The following is a 19,447-nucleotide window of genomic DNA, read 5'->3' as shown; positions in this document are numbered from 1 at the left end:
AATGGAAGAACCACTTTTGGTGCCATAAAAGTGTGAAGTAGGTAGAGAAGCTTTACAACAAGTGGAGATTTTTTAAAAAGCTTCTCACAGGTTTACACACCTCTCAAATGGAATATACATAGTTTTCAAGTATACCCAAACTTTTGACAGTGCACTTCAGCTTAATCCTGTCATCCCATTGGCCATGCATGCAGGCCTGTCTTGGTGCGTTTTGGGCCATGTAACTTTTGACCTTCTCTGGATCTACTGCCGTCCTCGTCCCACTCCATTACCCAGAATGCCCTGCGGTGGTCAGCGTGGCGAGAGCTGCATGTGGGATTTGGCTTTGAAGTCTCACCTTTAGAAGCGAATCTCTCCCTCCTGCAGCTATAAATCACTCCTAGAGCTGAGCTTCTTCACCCAGCCGCCGTTAATCTCTAGTCCGAGCTCTCGCTCTGGTCTGAGGGACAGATGCTCTGCTCGTCTCTCTCTATTTCTCTTCTTGTCTTTGTCTGTGTCTCTCACCCATGTGAGCAGTAAGATGTTGTCAGTCATGTCTCATTCCTCACATGAGGGGATCTCCGTGACGGACGGATTTTCCACTACCTCAGCCTGTCCACAGCCGGATCCGCTCTGTTCTGACCAGATTTAGATCAGACCTGATGGAGAGACTCTGTTCTGTTCTGTTCTGTTATGTGCAGGGGACTCACAAACTGCTGCATATCTCTTTCTATTACAGGGTGAACTAAGCCAAAAGTGAGATTGAGATCCAAAAACAATAGACAACTTTCACTATCCAGTATCTTCTTGATAAAAGCCCAAACAAAAACTCGATATCAGATTCCTGATCTTTTTACGCTACAGGATTGTTCACAGTTACCGTTACACCGTTAACTCTTTAAAGAAAAGAAAAAAAAATCCAGTTCTGGTTAGCAACCTTACTGAAGCTCAATGGTTACCAGTAGAGCTGCACGATATATCATTTAAGCATCATCATCGCGATGTGCGCATTCGCAATAGCCACATTGCAGGACGTGGAATGTCACTTAAGGCAATTAAATCAAACACATCATCTTGCAATGTTTTGATATTTGACACAAGACGTAGATACACAATGTTGTCTCTGTGTCTGTCAGAAAATATCATGCTTTTAATCCCAGAAAAACGCTCTTGTTTACCTTTTAAACAGCCGTTTTCCACTTGGTTTTGATAGCTTGGCGCTGACTCTTGATCAGTCCGGACGCGAGACAGTGCGCGGGTGGGGTCAGGGCTGGTGACGCCATGGGCCCTGCATTGTTTAGTATTGCGATATAATAGTTGAAAAAAGAACATATTATAAAATATATAATGTAAAATATTTCCAATATCGTAAAGCCCTAGTTGCCTGTTCAGCAGAAAAATAGCCAGCTCACCGGTTTCCATGGCTGCAGCTTACTGTGTTTCCGTGCTGTTTTATATACCTGGCTACCCGGGGCGTGGAACTGGGACTAGGGAAAAGGAGGTGAGATAAAACCCACACAGATTTCTGCACAGTTCAAATTAAACAATACTGGCTGAAGCTCTATTGACAAGAGCTTTTAACTCAGCATATTTCCTTATTATCTGATTATGCATCCTGAGTTACTACAAAAAATATGATCCTTAATGATGATATAAGAACAGTAAATAAGGCCTAATTATCCCAGTGAATAATGGACACCCGTAAATGGTCCATATTCTATGTTTTCCTGAGCTCTGGTGTTAAAGTGAGGTTTTATGTTTGAAAACAGTTATAATTCATATCTTTTGGCAATTTTTTTTTACCTCACATTATTCTTTAGAATTTACCACACCATGTTTTCACAGATGTATTAGTGCTGGACGGTATGGCCAAAAATTCATATCACAGTATTTTGAATATATATTTTGTATTATTATTTTTTGCAAGACTGGGCTTTAATATAGGTTTGTGAGTTACTGTACTGTTAGGAGTTCATATAATATGAAACACTAATGATTTAAATTATGGCTTTTGTTAGTATAGGGTTACTTTGTCCCACAAAATTAAACAATATATGATTAAGCAATAACAGCTGAAGAATATTAACAATAAACCTTAAAAAGGGATACGCCAACAACTTTAACACAACTTCCTTTACAAAATATTAAAAATAAACACTATAAATGGACATAAAATACTCAATGTTTTAGTATTCAAAAGATATTTCTCAAAAGCTCTATTGCACAAGTAAGACTCAAGTTCAATATAAATTTACTATATGTTATTCCTGAAGCCATTAGAGGCATTATAGTGTTTTAAATCAGCTACAATTCCCTTTTTTCTCCAGTCAAATAATACATTTAAATCATCCTTCAAGCTACAGTATTACTATATTTAAAAGGGCTGTATTTACTGCTCTAATTTACTAGGGGAAAACACTCAGACAGTAGAAACGGCAGCAGGTGGTGTTCTGAGGCAGGACAGCACTAGACCAGGGCTGCGTCCGAAATCGCGTACTTCCATACTAAACAGTATGCAAAAGCAGTATGCGAGATCGGGTAGTGTGTCCGAATGCGCAGTAGGCGAGTTTGAGTACGCGAAAAGTTCCCGGATGACGTAATGCACCGGGAGACATTTTTAAGTATACAAGCCCAGCACACTTCACCCGCTAATATTTCCCACAATCCACCGGGAGCCGCGCTGAGCTGAGTGACCCGTCAGTGAGCTGCGGAGCGGCGGAGGAGAGGAGTGGAGAGAGAGAGAAGTTTATGAGGTGAGGAGATTCAGATATATAAACTGTTTTGGTTGTTTGTGATATCAGGCTGTAAATGAGAGATTTATGAGGGTTAGTTTAAGTTAAATTAGCGAGTTATAGGGGTGTGGGTTTGTTATTAATGCTGTTGCAGACAGAATATCTTTATTTTCGTATCTGAACTGCTTTACTGAGCAGCGTTAGCCCTGTGCTACTGAGATCAGTTAGCTTAGCTAGAGTTATTAAACTTATCACAACTCTTTATTAATCTTCTGTTCTGCAGCACCAGCGTTTACTAACTCACTACAGCCCTGTATACTGCTGCAGTTCTGAGGTGCTGGGGCAGTTTTAACTTAATACTGATCAGTCTGTATAAACTCATCTGAGAAAAAAGGCTGCTGATATCAGAGAGGCTTTTCAACAGACAGACAGACTGGTTGCCAAAAATCACATTAATAAATTATAACCCAAATCTGACCATTTTATTTAGTTTTATTAAATAGCTAGCTAACCAGCCAGGATGGTTAGACTTTTATGTTGTTCAGAATTTATATTATATTTGTTTAATGACCAAGCTAAACTGTTTTAATCTGTGTGTGTTTCAGATTCAACTATCCTTCCTACTCGAGAGGATGAAGATGAAGAGAGGGAGAAAAATGAACAACGAATAAAAAAAATAAATAAAGCTACTTTAAAGACTTGTCATTCTTGTATTTTGTGGGAAATGTATTTGTGTAAATATGCAAGTGAGGGAAAATTATTAAATAAAATAACTAAAATATTTTTTTAATTTACATTTTATTGCCAAATATGATCCCCAGTTTTCCCGAAACTGACTGGTTCTAGCATATTTGATTTACATCAGTACTGCATATATGTTGCCTTTATGTTTAATGCAGTCAGTAAAAGATAATGTATAACAATAAGAATCATGTGTTTAAATATTTATGCTAGAAAAGGAAATTCTGGTGAAATGGAAAGGCAGGAATTAATTAACATTTTGGTATTTATCTTTGAAACTTTTTGATAATTGTTTTGTTGCATAAGCAAGTATTATTAATATACTTCATGAATATTAAACAGTCTGTTCATATTTATTATTAAATATTTCATATTTGAGGAAATATTAATTTTAAGTTTTATTTACAGTCAGTGTTTATTAAATAGGACAGTTTGGGGGTTTATTTATTAATAAGAGCTGATTAATGAGGGGATTTTAATGAAATTAATTAGGGTAAAGCTCTGTAAAGTGTGCCGCTGGTTAGGAGGGGTGAGAGGTGAAAGGGCGTCAGAGGTAAGATGGTGGATGTAGTGCGTCCGAGGCTGCGTGCGTACTGCGGTCTGGCGTACTGAAAAAGCGTACTGCTTTGCTCGACGAGCAGTGCGTACTCACCCCAATCCAGTACGTACTGCTTAAGTACGCGATTTCGGACGCAGCCCAGCATTTAACTCCACAGGGCTGCATGTGCTTCTCTAGTGGTTCTGTTCCGCACAGCGCTCCGCAGCGCCCTCTAGCGGTATGGCGGTATGAGAGAAATGCATACAGGTTCTAGTTCCCTGCGTGGTATACCGAATGAACCGCTATACTAATGAGCACAAAGATGTACTATGAAGAATTATTGTTTCTTGCTCCTAATCTTCTCCTACTGTTGGGAAATTTAAATTATGATTTAAGCCACCACTAAAAAACACATTTTTTGGACAAGCTGAGACAAACAAAACTGTTCGACTGGGCATTTAGAGATAAAACACACCTGGGAGATAGAACATGGGCTTTTTCGAAAATAATAGGCTAACTGGTTGTCAGAGAAACCTGAGTGAATTATAAACAGACAGTTTTACAGGTTAGTGTGCATATATATATATATATATATATATATATATATATATATATATATATATATATATATATGTGTAGACAGAGGAGTGAATGATGCCTTCTGATACTTTATCAGAAGTAAATGTTACAGCAAAATTCTGTATGTAAGTAAACGTTAGTTTCAGTGAGGATCATTTACTTTTCGTGTGTTTGTTCGTTATTGTACTTAGCGATGTGATATCGTTGTGGAGAACTGTGTCAAACTCATGTTTTTCCAGACTGTCCCTTAACATCCAGATCACTTCACTCAAGAAACGATTAGCTTCATCATATGTGAAATGTACTTCCAGTTTCTGAGCTGATGAAGAGGAATCACTGTCATCATCGTAGACTAATTGCTGGCTTTCTGTGAGCTTTATTTCACCCTGCTTTTTGCACGGAAACTTGGACCTTGACCAAGCTGTTAATCTCTTTCCTCGTTATTTTCACATCCGGACGCTGCTTTAGTTCTGCTCCGCGCCTCGCTGCCCTCGGCACTCCTGGACACATTAGTTCTGGAGGTGTCGTTTCCCCGCCTCGTCATTAGTAACGTCTGACAGCAAGATGAAGCTTCGCTGCTCAGCCGTCTCCTCCTGATTTACTCTCACAGCCAACTTCTGCAACACCGTTCTCCACCACGACCAATTCTGTTCCATTGTGTTCCATCATGTTCCGCCATGTTCTAGACCTCCCATCCTATAAGTTCTGTTTGTTCTTAATGAGTACCTATATTCTGTATCTATATCTCTCATCTTATAAGTACCATCATGTTATGTTTGTAACATGAATTAACTGTGATTTACCACATTTTTTAGAAAGCTGAGTTCAATTTCACTACTAGACACAACCATACCCAATTACTGCCAGACCTGTTGAATCAAGAAATTACTTAAATAGAACCTGTCTGACAACATGAAGCAGCTAAAAGATCTCAAAAACAACATATTATACCCCAATCTGAATAAATTTAAGAACGAATGACGAAACAGTCCTTGACATCTGTTGGTCTGGTCACATTAAATGTCATTTTAAAGCTTTGGGATCCACAGTGAGAGCTACTGTTCAGAAATGGAGGAAACATAGAACACTGGTGAATCTTCTCAGGATTGTCCGGCTGACAAATTTTACTCCAAAAGGGCATGGACAACTCCCAATAGAAACCAGAAAAACATTTAAAGAACTACAGGTCTCACTTGCCTCAGTTAAAGTCAGTGTTAATGGTTTAGTAATAAGAAAGAGACTGGGTGAAAATTGTCTGAGAAACCACTGCTGACCAAACACAACACAAAGTCCCATTTACCTACAATCATCTTGATGATCCCAAAGACTGACAAGACAAAAGTGGACATTTTTGAGAGTGTGTGTCCTGTTACATCTGGCATAAAGCTAACACATAATAAAAAAAAGAACATCTTACTGAACGTAAAACATGGTGGTGGTAGTGTAATGGTCTGGGAATGCTTTGCTTGTTCAGGACCTGAACAACTTGCTGTAATTGATGGAATTATGAATTCTGCTTTCTACAAGAAAGTCCTGAAGGAGAATGTGCTGCCATCAGTTTGTGACCTTAAGCTCAGGTGTACTTGGGTTCTGCACCAGGACAATGACCCAAAGCACACCATTTAATCAGATTATGTTTGTCTGATATTAAAATGTGTTTGATAATCCTAAAAAAAAATACGTAAGAAATCTGTAGGGAGCAAAACTTTTTCACAGATATGTATCACTAACCATGTTCTTCTGGCAGTTTTGCTATGTATATGCCCATGCTTAAACTATGTTTTGCTTGGTGTGGTGCAGTGGAAAACACCAGTACCTTATTTCAGTGAAAGTGCTGGAGATTTTCCTGTGTCAGGTGTGTTATAAGTTTAATGAGTGCTGCTGTAATGGTGATGGTTCTCTGTGTGGATGTGTAGCTTACTGTGCTGCTCTCCAGCTCTGAGACATTTGTGCAAGTTTGACAGAAACGATAAAATATTAACAAACATCGCTGCTCCATTTCTCTACACAGTGTTTCTGTGTGTGTCTGTGTGTTTGTGTGATTGGCTGGATCTCAGCCGGCCTCTTACAGCCCAGGGCCCGTTTATAAAGCAGTAAAGTCTGTCGGCGCGGTGCAGTGCCGTGTTTTAATCTGCAGGTTGTGAGAGCTTGTTTAGCTGAAGCGCGACAGCTAACAGAGAGAGGAGACAGAAAGATCCCAAACCTCTTATATGCAGTAATTGCCTGACTTATCCCAACACACAACAGCTCACACTGTGCGCCAAGTGCAGTTCCAGTAAGAGTGTGTGTGTGTGTGTGTGTGTGTGTGTGTGTGTTTCTTTGTTTACTGGCACAGTCTGATCTCTCTGTCGCCCCCTAAAGGACCCGTTCTAATACCAGCGCGAACAAAGTGCACACACTAAACTCACACTTAAACACGCACACACACACCACCTGAAAAGAGTGCATTCCTGACGCTCCAGATGAGTCAGATGTTTAGCTGATGTTCTGCTGGCCTTCGCAGTGTGAAAAAGTGCAGATTTACACTCCACACGCAGCACTTCACACACACGTTTCCTGCCTGCACTCCTGGCCTTTCTCAGGCCTGATGGGATGAGGACGAGGCTCTGTGGTTAAAGCGATAGTTTAGCTATAAATTAAATACTATAAATATTCACAGTTTGATAAACCAGGCGCTCCTGATGAGACTGTTGTTGATATTAGCGAACCTGATCTACAGCTCTACAGCAGCTCTGCTGCTTTTGCAGGCTGGAAAATAGGAAACATTTTAACCTGATCCGTTCTGTACTGGAGTTCACTCAGTATTACAGCCCCAAACACAGCGGCTCTGCAGAACACACTAACAACACTCTCACAACACACTAACAACACTCTTACAACACTCTTACAACACTCTCACTCATAACACACTAACAACACTCACAACACACTCACAACACACTCACAACACACACTCACAACACACACTCACAACACACACTCACAACACTCTCTCCACACACTCACAACACACACTCACAACACACTCTCACAACACTCAACACTCTCACAACACTCTCACAACACACTCTCACAACACTCTCACAACACACGCTCACAACACTCTCACAACACTCAACACACTCACCACACTTACAACACACTCACAACACTCTCACAACACACTGAACACAAAACTAAGTCAAACTGGATAAAAATTGAGAACTAAAAACACACATTTCAAATTAATGTGGAATTATTTTTTTAAATAAAATGACAAGTGTCATTTATACTGGTTTAAATTATTAATGTCATCTGCTAAACAGGAAACACTGCAAATTCTTTGTGGGTAAATGTAGAATGGTCACATTCATACTGGTTAAATGATTAATGTCAGGTGATAAACAGGAAACACTGCAGTTTCTTTTTGGAGAAAATATAACTGTCAGATTCATACTAGTTTGGATTATTGCTGGCATGTTTTGAGGTTTAAAGTATTAATGTCTAGTCATAAACAGGAAACACTGCAGATTAGTCCTGGGTAAAATTATAATGGTCAGATTGATACTGGTTAAATGATAAAAGTCAGGTTCTAAACAGGAAAATTGCAGATTAGTAGTGGATTCAACTTATTAGTGTCAGGCGATAAACAGGAAACACTGCAGATTCTAGATCTAGATTTCTAGTTAAACTGTAACTGTCAGATTCATACTGTTTTGGATTATTGCAGGCATATTATGAACACACACTGCCAATTCATACTGGTTTAAATTATTAATGGCAGGTGAAACAGGAAACAGAGAATTTTTTTGGAAAAGATATCACTGTCACATTCATACTGTTTTGAATTATTGCAGGCATATTATGAACACACTGCCAATTCATACTGGTTTAAATTATTACTGACAGATTGTGCACACTGCAGATTCATACTGGAATCATTTAACAGCCGCTTGTCATTAATGACTCTGAGTGATTGAAATGTCCATGCAGAGCTGATGCAGCTGCAGCAGAGCTTCAGTCTCTGAAACGTCACTCTTCGTCCTGAAGCTGAGGCTGTGCCCTGCTGTGCTGTTGACAGAGAGGCTGTGTGGATGTGTTAATGCCTGCTGTGGTGAGCATCCACACACACACACAAACACCAGCATGTGTGGGCCAGCCGTGGCTGTGGCAGGAACAGCTGCAGTGGCAGTGCTGGTGGAAGGCGCACAATTTGTTAGTATGATGGATTTTGCGTGGCAGATCCACTTCCTGTGGGACACACCAGACAGGAAATCCCTGCCAAAAGCAGAGGGACAGCAACACCTGGAACACACACACACACACACACACACTCTCACACTTCCAGATACAAACACAGACTGTGCACACATGTATCAGCTAATCTGTGGTAATTGATTGACATTCACTGCTAATAAAGGACTTCCTTTGCTCTATGACTCACTGAAGTACCTTGGTTGAAAGAATTTACACACAAAGTTATAGATATGATTTGGACACTTAAGAGCATTTTCTGTTTTTTTACATGTTTCGTTTTATCTGTTGGTTCTCTTAATTTAGCCATTCCTACTCCCTCCTTTATCTGGAACTCCTCATCCCAAGTAATGCTACAGTGGTGTTGCAGGCTTTAACTCAACCCCCCTCTAAGACAACACTAACTTCTAATCCTGTTATGTCAACTACCAGACCTCCATGCTGGCTAGCATTGCCCATTCTGAGAGATGTAGGAGAGGCGGGGCCATCTAGACAGTGATGCACTAAATTTTTTGGCTAAAACCAAAACTGGACAAGCTTTTTGTGCCATTGCATTAATTAAATAGCTGACAATGTATTTTAATGGCTTGGTTTTTAAAATAAATGTAGATGAAAATGAAAATAAATGTTATTGATTATTTAACAATTTATCATACCAACCCAGGAGACATACCAACAAAGATCAATATTGCTTATTTGTGCCATTTTTAGCTGAATAAAATGTATGTCCCAGGCTTGTCTCTCTTGGACTGCTGGTCACTGACCACTCAGATGACAAAGCCAACACTTAGATGGTTGCAAAACTTAGAGGCCTTTGCGTGGCCATGCAATTAGTGGAACAATATCCAACCCCAATTTAGAGTTGTTAACCAATCAAATTCTGACTTCAGTGGAGGGGAACATGTGGTTTCTGGGTTGGCTGGCACCAGGCAAAGCCTTTCCTGGACACTCTACTAGGTCTATGCATCCAGAGAAAGCAGAGGACAGTTAAGCTCTGTGGAACTCCTGGTGACTGACAGTTGGCTGTGGCATCATCAGGGGCTGAACCTGTACCCTTCAGATAATAAAGCCAACACTTAGATGGTTGGAACACTCAAGGGTCTTTGTGTGCCCCTGCACTGCAATCAGTGGAATGCAAGCACTTTGTTCAACATTAAACAATATCCAACCTCAATTTAGAGTCCATAACCAATCAAATTCTGACTTCAGTGGAGGGGAAAATGTGGTTTCTGGGTTTGTGGGCATCACCCCAAGCCTTTCCTGGACACTCTAAAAGGTATTTGTATACAGAGAAAGCAAAGGACAATTAAGCTCTATGGAACTCCTGGTAGCTGACAGTTGGCTGTGGCATCATCAGGGGATGAACCTGTAACATTCAGATGATGGATCCAACACTTAGATGGTTGCAGAACTTAAGCGTCTTTGTGTGCCCCTGCACTGCAATTAGCGGAATACAAGGACTTTATTCCACATTGAATAATGTCCAACCCCAATTTAGAGTTGATAACCAATCAAATTCTGACTTCAGTGGAGGGGAAAATGCAGTTTCTGGGTTGGCTGGCACCACCCCAAGCCTTTCCTGGACAGTCTACAAGGTCTGCATCTAGAGAAAGCAGAGGACAGTTATGCTCTGTGGAACTCCTGGTGACTGACAGTTGGCTGGGGCATCATCATGGGCTGAATCTCTTACTATCAGATGACGGAGCCAAACACTAAGATGGTTGGAAAAACTTACTTTGTGTGGCCCTGCACTGCAATTAGTGGAATACAAACACTTTCTTGAACATTGAACAATATCCAAGCCCAATTTAGAGTTGATAACCAATTAAATTCTGACTTTAGTGGAGGAAAACGTGGTTTCTGGGTTGGTTGGTACCATCCAAAGCCTTTCCAGTATTCTCTACTAGATCTGCCTAGCAACAGTTCTTAAATCAGGAAAGGTTTTAAAATCGTCCAGGTCTTTAATCGTCAAGTAGATATGAATGAGGGCAGCTGGACTACTGGGTCAGCCTAGAAGACATCTAACAAGCTTTGTAAATTTACTTGAGTAATGGGAACATTAAAACCGCTGTGGCTGATTCACTGATCTGTGATAAAACTGGTTAAGGTCATGGAACTTGTGAAGGCCAGATCATGAAGATTCTGCGGTATCTTGGCTGCAGCTGCTTCTGAAACAGCTGTTTGAGAGTGTGAATGTAGCCTGCTTTCGTTGTTTATTTCTTCCTTTGTGACTCTTTCTCCCTCTCTCTCTCTCTCTCTCTCTCTCTCTCTCTCTCTCTCTGCACCACAGGGAGCACCACTGTTGTTTCTGGCATCTCGGCTGTTTCCTGTTGAAGAAGTGGCGTGAGAGGTGTTCTGATAACTTTCCTGGTTTTATAGCAAACAGATCCTCTTCTCCCCGCACCTCGGTGACTCACTGCCGCTAGACGTTGTTTGGGAGCCGGACAGGAACTGCAGTAGTGTGTGTGTGTGTGTGTATGTGTGTGTGTCCGTTTGTGTCCATCCCTGCTCTCTCTCTCTGTGGATGATGCTGTGGGTGATTTATGACTGTAATTGTCAGTTTGGGTCTGGAGCAGCAGCTGTGTTCCAGCAGCTCATGCTTCCACCCTGTTTAAGGCTCTGGTCACATACTCCCCATCCCACAGGACACTGCTCAGACTGATGGACTGATGTGGACCACCTTGCACCTCGTCCTTTTCTCCACCGTTTAACATATCTACCCATTGTATGCAGGTACAATACTGGTGCATGAGAGCAGAAATGAGAGGAATGGATTAGTTTGGTTTTGAATTTGGCCCTTAGTTAATTTGTGGACAAAAATTTTGAATTAACACTGTCAGGATTACATTTGAAAGTTTTCAGTGTTCATACTACACTAAAAAATCTCTGTTTGAGATTTTTAGAGTTTAATTTAATACTGAATTTACTCTAGGTTTTATTCCTTTGGTTTTGAATTCGTTCCTGGGTTAGCTCTGGATATGACTGTTGGATTGGGTTAATCCTGGATCCACAGATATAATCAGTAGTTACTTAAAAATTATAGTAAATTGTTGGATTGGCCATGGATTAACTATAACCTTGCTTTCAACCCCAGATTAAACCCTAGATTGCCCAGAATATACCTGGAATTTACTCTTGGATTGTGGATTTTTCAAGGGTTTGTTACTGGATTTTTATTTATCTAAATTTTGCCCTGGGTTCCACCCTGTTTTTTTTTTTTTTTTCATAGATTCAACCCTGCATTTGCATCGATGATTCTGGATTTTTGTTGCATTTAGCCTTGGATTTGCCTGGGTTGAAGTTAAGACCTGGGCTCAGCCCTTGATCTGCTCTGACTTTGGTGATGAATTTGATCTGGTTTAACTTTGTATTTGCTCTGAGTTTGACTCTTCCGTTTATTTAGTATTTGGTAATTATTTTCCGTATTTTAGTTTTGGTTGTAATGCTGGATTTGCCCTGGGTTTGGTTTTGGGTTTGAATTTTGGGATGAATAGGCCTAATGTTTTTTTTCCTCCTGGGTCCTGGGTTAATATTTGATTCACAGTTTCATAATTTACAATTCACATTTATAATAAATAAAAAAACTTTTGTCAATTATTGGATTTGGCTGTGGGTATACCTCAACATTTGCCTTGGTTTCAGTCCTAGATTTGCCCTAAATTGACCTGGGTTACTTTCTGGATTTTTTTTTTATGGGTTTATTACTTGTTTCCCTGTTTGGCCCTGGGTCCCATCCTGTTTTTTTCCATAAATTCAACCCTGGACTTTCCATGGAATCAGCCCTGGGATCTCCATTGGGTTCAACTCTGGATTTGCCTTAACTTTGTTCGTGAATTAGATGCTGGGTGTTGGCTCTGGTTTCTCTGTGTTCCTTTACTCTGTGTTTGATTCTTTGTTGAATCTTTGGTCTGGTCGTGGATGTATCATGTGATTTAGTTTTGGGTTTAATCCTGGATTTGCAGTGGGCTTGGTTCTAGGTTGAATATTGGAAAGCTCGGGATTTTCTCTGGGTTTCCTGAGGTTAGTGCTAGTTTCTGATCTGGTTTAGGCCAAATGTTTACTGTTGGGGTTAAGATGAGATTGCTTTTGGGATTACTTTGAGGCAAGTCTGTATTTGGCCCTTGTTTTTGGTCCTGGATCTCACCTGGTCTTGGCCCTGGTTTTGGCCTGAAAGCCGACTGACTTTGCAGAGCGTTGGAGGACCTCAGCTGGATGTAATTGTTCTGGGACTTAGACACAACCATGATGATGATGATGATGATGATGCCTATACAAAACTATGTAAATATCAGCTAATTGTCTTGGTGCACTCTTGTGTCTCCATATCTTTACAGTATTTTCGTAATGTAGCGGTAATGTGTGTGTGTGTGTGTGTTTGCAGTGTTTGTGTCAGTACCACACTTGCAGTGCATATACACTTTACTTTTGTGTGTAAGTGTGTGTTTATGCTGGTGCACTGTGGGTTTGGCGGCATATTCCAGCTTAAGAGCATTTAAAATAAACTTGGAGGGCTTTTGAGGGCCAACAGAGCAGCTGTGCTGCATCCCCATCAGCTTCTCACACACATACGCAGGAATCGTGGGACAGTGTAGAGTGGGAAACCATTTAGCACGTAGCTCTTAGCCCAAACACTCCATACACCACTCGCTGACCCTGTGTCTGGATCTGCATGTCTTTTTTTTTTTTTTGGAACTATGTATTGTATCGGCCCAGAATCTGTGAGCAGAAGTTTTAACCTGTGAGGTGATGCTTCTGCTTCTGCTGTTTAGCATCATAGTGTGCAGTTTGGGACACAGCCACAACCTCAGAGGTTCCACTCACACTTTTTTAAAGCTCAGCTGCCACTGATGAAAGGATTTCTGAGGTCCTTTCTGATGTGCTGATGAGTAGTGATGTAAAAACAAGGCTTTCTGGCATATGAACTTGGGCCGCACAATTTTCCTATAATATATATATATATATATATATATATATATATATATATATATATATATATATATATGGCATAAAGTTATTATACATGGAATTGCACATCCCTACATTGTGGTGGCAATGCTGAAATAACCTATGGAACCAACTGAATTAGTGGATTAAAAAAAATATTAATTCAGGGCAGTGGATCAGGAGTGTGAAAAGAGAGGTGGTCCAGATCCTTTTAATGCTCATCTTTTTGGTCACAGCTCCATAAATAACAGTGATAATGGCTGTAAACTAACATGTATTCCTGTATTTGTTTTCCCCTCTAGAGATCATCGATGACATCACTCAGCTGGTGGACAAGACAGACAGCCGCATCCGCAACGAAACACGAAGGGTTAAACTGGTGGAGACCAAATCTGCATCCTGTGGTGAGTTACCCACTCCAGCACAGCCAGCACACTAATAACACACACACACACACACACACACACACACACACACACACACACTCGCAACACACACACACTAACAGAATTTATTACTACCTACAATGGACAGCACAGTAAGTTGTAATTAATAGAAGTAGTGATATCTGATATCTACATTACGATGAAAACCTAACTAAAGTTTATTGTTAAAGTATTAGTATTTATTTATAACACCAAAAACACAGCATGTTTAATATTTAAATACAAAAAAAAAAATATATATATATATATATATAATAAATATACTGTATATTATACATATACTACATATGTATGTATATATATATATATATATATATATATATATATATATATATATATATATATATATAGATACTAAATATGTTTATATATACTACATATGTTTATTTATATATATATATATATATATATATATATATATATATATATATATATATATATACAAAATTAAACCCATACAGATTATTTTCTGGAATTAAATCAAGTTGATGGGATATTAAAATACGGTATCTTTGATATCTTGTATGAATTAGTTTTGAATATATAAATATTAACAATTTTAATCAGCTGTACGATAGAATTTTCCATGTGAGCCGGCAGCTTTTTTTTTTTTTTTCATTTCTTTCATTCTTTTTTGTCCTGTTCCTGCTTCTTTATTTGTTTCCTTCTTACTTTCTTTCTCTCCTTTTTTCTAGTTTCTCTTTGTCTTTTAATATTTTTAATTTTGTTTCTTGTGCTTTCTTATTTCTGTTCTTTTTTGTCTCTATTCTTTTTTTCTCTTCCTCTCATGTAACACTTACCACTTGCACCATTCTCCTGTATTCTGTGTGTTTTGGGGGGTGGGGGGGTGGGTGGATTGTTTGATGAATGGAAACATTCCTCTGCTCTTTTTCTCTCTGTTCTCCACCTCTGTTGTTTTTTTTTCTTCTCTTTCAGCTGCCACTCGTGCTCTCGCTCCCTCGCTTCAGTGCCGTCTGCCTGACTTTGTTTGACACCTGTCTTTGTTTTGCAGAAAGAAAGAATTGTAAATATAACATGCCACAAATCGTTTAGCGCCTCTCTCTCTCTATCTCTCTCTCTTTCACTCGCTCTTTTACTCTTTCACCCTCTCTCTTTTTCTCTCTCTCACTCTCTAGTGAATGTGCACTCACACTGTGTGGTGCTGCTTTTGTGTTGGAAACTTGCTGTCCTGAAGCTCCACCTGAGCTTTTGTGAGACCAGGAATCCAGATTTTCCTTCAATTTGTATACCCTGCTCTTCTGTTATCAGTACCTTATTAGTTTGTTCTCAGTGTTTTATTGCAAGAAGTTAAACTAATCTCAGCATAATGCTTATATTTGTTGTGGTGGCTGAGCGGTTAGACCACTGGCTCATTAATGGTGGGACTGTGGATTTTAGACCCAGGCTTCCAAGTTATTACTTTACGGAGATGTGTTCACTATACCACTGAGTGTGTGCTCACTAGTGTGTGTATGAGTTCAATGCAAGGTTGGGTCAAAGACTCAAGACCAAATTCCATCTGTGTCTAACATAATTATGATGATTGTGGTTGACTCCATCTTTGTCTTAGTATGAGCATAAGTATATAAAAAGTATTTAAGAGGTTCTCTTTGCCCATAAAGAACATTTTTAGGAGGCAAAGGACCTTACAAATGGAATAAAATGGGTCTTTGAGTTTGAGTCATCATTTGCCTTACTAAATACCATTTCTCAGGGGGACGTCTGTGAAAAATATTTCACACTTCTACTCAGTGAAGTAAAAAACAAGAAGACCAGTGAGTTTTTAGGCTTTCTCGATCATCTGACATGGTGTTCAGTAGCTCCTCCATTTCCACTTGCTGTTGTGTTTACATGGATCTGTGTTTACGTGGAAACGCACTCCCAAAGTGTAACTATGGTGAAGGGCAGTGGACAAATAACTATTTTTATAAATGCGAGCAGAAGAAACTCAGAGATGTGAGTCCGGGCGGGAATGAAATGACCTTATGATCACGGAATTCAGAGAAAAACAGTAGGTATTTCAGCCTGTAATTTTCTCAGAGGATGTCTGAGAAAAACACATACCTGATCATTCTGGACAGGAATAAAATCACAGAGGACCCCTCCATAAAAGAGAAAATTACCCCATTACCCCCTGAAAAACTAATCTCGTCCGGATAGGGCTATTGTGTCTCCTTTATAAAGCTGGCAGATTTTGATATCAGGGTTATTGATCATAAGTCTCTCATGATACTGATTCTTAGCAGTGTTTAACTTCACTGATGTCATGTTTCCAGTCTCATTTTAATAGGCTTTTATCTGACATGCCCTCATACTTCACATGTTTCTTTCATCAGGTAACTCTCTGATGTTTGATGTCATTTCAGCTTAAGTTCAGCCAGTTTCCAGTTCTTTAAAGTCAGTTTTCCATTCAGTCTCAGACTGCCCTCGAGTTCTGACTTCCTCAAACCCTAAAACTAATAGTCTGGCAGCAAATTTAGATACAGAGAGAGAGAGATACAGAGGGAGAGAGATACAGAGAGAGAGAGATACAGAGCGAGAGAGATACAGAGCGAGAGAGATACAGAGCGAGAGAGATACAGAGCGAGAGAGATACAGAGAGAGAGAGATACAGAGCGAGAGAGATACAGAGCGAGAGAGATACAGAGAGAGAGAGATACAGAGCGAGAGCGATACAGAGCGAGAGAGATACAGAGCGAGAGAGATACAGAGCGAGAGAGATACAGAGCGAGAGAGATACAGAGCGAGAGAGATACAGAGCGAGAGAGATACAGAGAGAGATACAGAGTGAGAGAGATACAGAGAAAGAGAGAGAGATACAGAGAGAGAGAGATACAGAGAGAGAGAGATACAGAGTGAGAGAGATACAGAGAGAGATACAGAGTGAGAGAGAGATACAGAGTGAGAGAGATACAGAGAGAGATACAGAGTGAGAGAGAGATACAGAGAGATGCAAAGAGAGATACACAGAGATACAGAATGAGAGCTAAACAGAGATACACAGAGATACAGAATGAGAGCTAAACAGAGAGATACAGGGCGAGATACACAGAAATACACAGAGAAATACTCAGAGATACACACACACACACACACAGAGTGTATCTCTATGAATGTGTGTGTGTGTGTGTGTGTGTGTGTGTTATCAGTGAGAGCTAAGTAGGTGTCTGTTATCAGAAGGAAATCTGATTGTTTGATTACTTCTAGCTAAACAGATAGAGATCAGTGATAGAACCACACAAACATACACACACAGATACAGGGCGAGATACACGGAGAAATACACAGAGAGATACAAAGCAAGAGATACAGAAAGAGATACACAGAGAGATACACAGATACAGAGCAAGAGGGACAGAAAGAGATACAGGGCAAGATACACAAATAAATTCACAGAGAGATACACAGATACAGAGCAAGAGGGACAGAAAGAGATACAGGGCAAGATACACAAATAAATTCACAGAGAGATACACAGAGAGATACACAGAGAGATACACAGAGAGATACACAGAGAGATACACAGAGAGATAACAGAGCAAAACGTTCAGGAAAACACAGAGAGACACACAGAGAGACACACAGAGAGACACACAGAGAGACACAGAGCAAGAGATGCACAGAGAGATGCACAGAGAGATGCACAGAGAGATGCACAGAGAGATGCACAGAGAGCTACAGAGCGAGAGATACACAGAGAGATACACAGAGAGATACACAGAGAGATACACAGAGAGATACACAGAGAGATACACAGATACAGAGCAAGAGGGACAGAAAGAGATACAGGGCAAGATACACAAAGAAATTTACAGAGAGATACACAGAGAGATACACAGAGATACACAGAGAGATACAGAGCAAGAGGCACAGAAAGAGATACACAGAGAGATACACAGAGAGATACACAGAGAGATACACAGAGAGATACACAGATACAGAGCAAGAGGGACAGAAAGAGATACAGGGCAAGATACACAAAGAAATTTACAGAGAGATACACAGAGAGATACACAGAGAGATACACAGAGAGATACACAGAGAGATTCATAGAGAGATACACAGAGAGATTCATAGAGAGATAACAGCAAAACGTTCAGGAAAAAAAGAGATACACAGAGAGATACACAGAGAGATACACAGAGAGATACACAGAGAGATACACAGAGAGATACAGAGCAAGAGATGCACAGAGAGATGCACACAGAGATGCACACAGAGATACACAAAGAGCTACAGAGCGAGAGATACACAGAGAGATACACAGAGAGATACACAGAGAGATACACAGAGAGATAACAGAGCAAAACGTTCAGGAAAAAAAGAGATAGACAGAGAGATACACAGAGAGACACACAGAGAGACACACAGAGAGACACACAGAGAGACACACAGAGTGATACAGAGCAAGAGATGCACAGAGAGATGCACAGAGAGATACACAAAGAGCTACAGAGCAAGAGATACACAGAGAGATGCACAGAGAGATACACAGAGAGATACACAGATACAGAGCAAGAGGGACAGAAAGAGATACATGGCAAGATACACAAAGAAATTTACAGAGAGATACACAGAGAGATACACAGAGAGATACACAGAGAGATACTCAGAGAGATACTCAGAGAGATACAGAGCAAGAGGCACAGAAAGAGATACACAGAGAGATTCATAGAGAGATACACAGAGATTCATAGAGAGATACACAGAGAGATACACAGGGAGACACACAGAGAGATACAGAGCAAGAGATGCACAGAGAGATGCACAGAGAGATACACAAAACACAGATTTTGTACAGTTTAGATCTTAAACAGCCACACTTTGTGTGTGTGTGTGTGTTATCAGTGAGATAACACACACACACACACACACCCTGTAAATCAAGAGTGTTATGAATCATTTGTGTGTGTGACTCACAGGACATGAGGCATCCTCCCCCTCACACCTTCCAGGAATTCCTCTCTCCCTGTCTTTCTCACTTTTTCTAACTTCTGTCTTTTTTTTCTTTGTTCTCTCTGTGTATGTCCCTCACTCTCTCTCTCTTCTCTCATTTCTCTTTCCTCTTTTTCCTTGCCCATCCTCTCTTTCTTCCTCACTCCTTTCCTTCTTCATTCTCTTCATCTTTTCTTTGCTCTCTTCTTTTTCCCCCTTTTTCTTTTTTCTCTTACTCGTACCCCTCGTTTTCTCTCTCTCTCTCTCTCTCTGGATGTGAAACAGCTGCAGACTCTGGGTGACGCCAGGAGTATTTTACT

At 40.1% G+C, this 19,447-nt stretch overlaps 1 protein-coding gene and 1 long non-coding RNA gene across 3 annotated transcripts in view; both read left to right on the top strand.

Annotated features, from left to right (window-relative positions):
- Positions 1-19,447, top strand: part of LOC125802252 (uncharacterized) — a 302,998-nt gene that overhangs the window by 238,957 nt on the left and 44,594 nt on the right. The window lies entirely within an intron of this gene.
- The window catches only part of stx8 (syntaxin 8), a 48,192-nt gene that overhangs the window by 25,954 nt on the left and 2,791 nt on the right, over positions 1-19,447 (top strand). For both annotated transcript variants that reach the window (XM_022663293.2, XM_049479657.1), the window contains exon 7: positions 14,049-14,150. In XM_022663293.2, the coding sequence (XP_022519014.1) occupies positions 14,049-14,150 (102 nt within the window). The remainder of the gene's footprint in view (positions 1-14,048; positions 14,151-19,447) is intronic.

This window comes from Astyanax mexicanus, chromosome 5 (genome assembly GCF_023375975.1).
Source record: "Astyanax mexicanus isolate ESR-SI-001 chromosome 5, AstMex3_surface, whole genome shotgun sequence".
Taxonomy (NCBI): domain Eukaryota; kingdom Metazoa; phylum Chordata; class Actinopteri; order Characiformes; family Acestrorhamphidae; genus Astyanax; species Astyanax mexicanus.
This window is presented reverse-complemented; position numbering and strand designations above follow the sequence as displayed.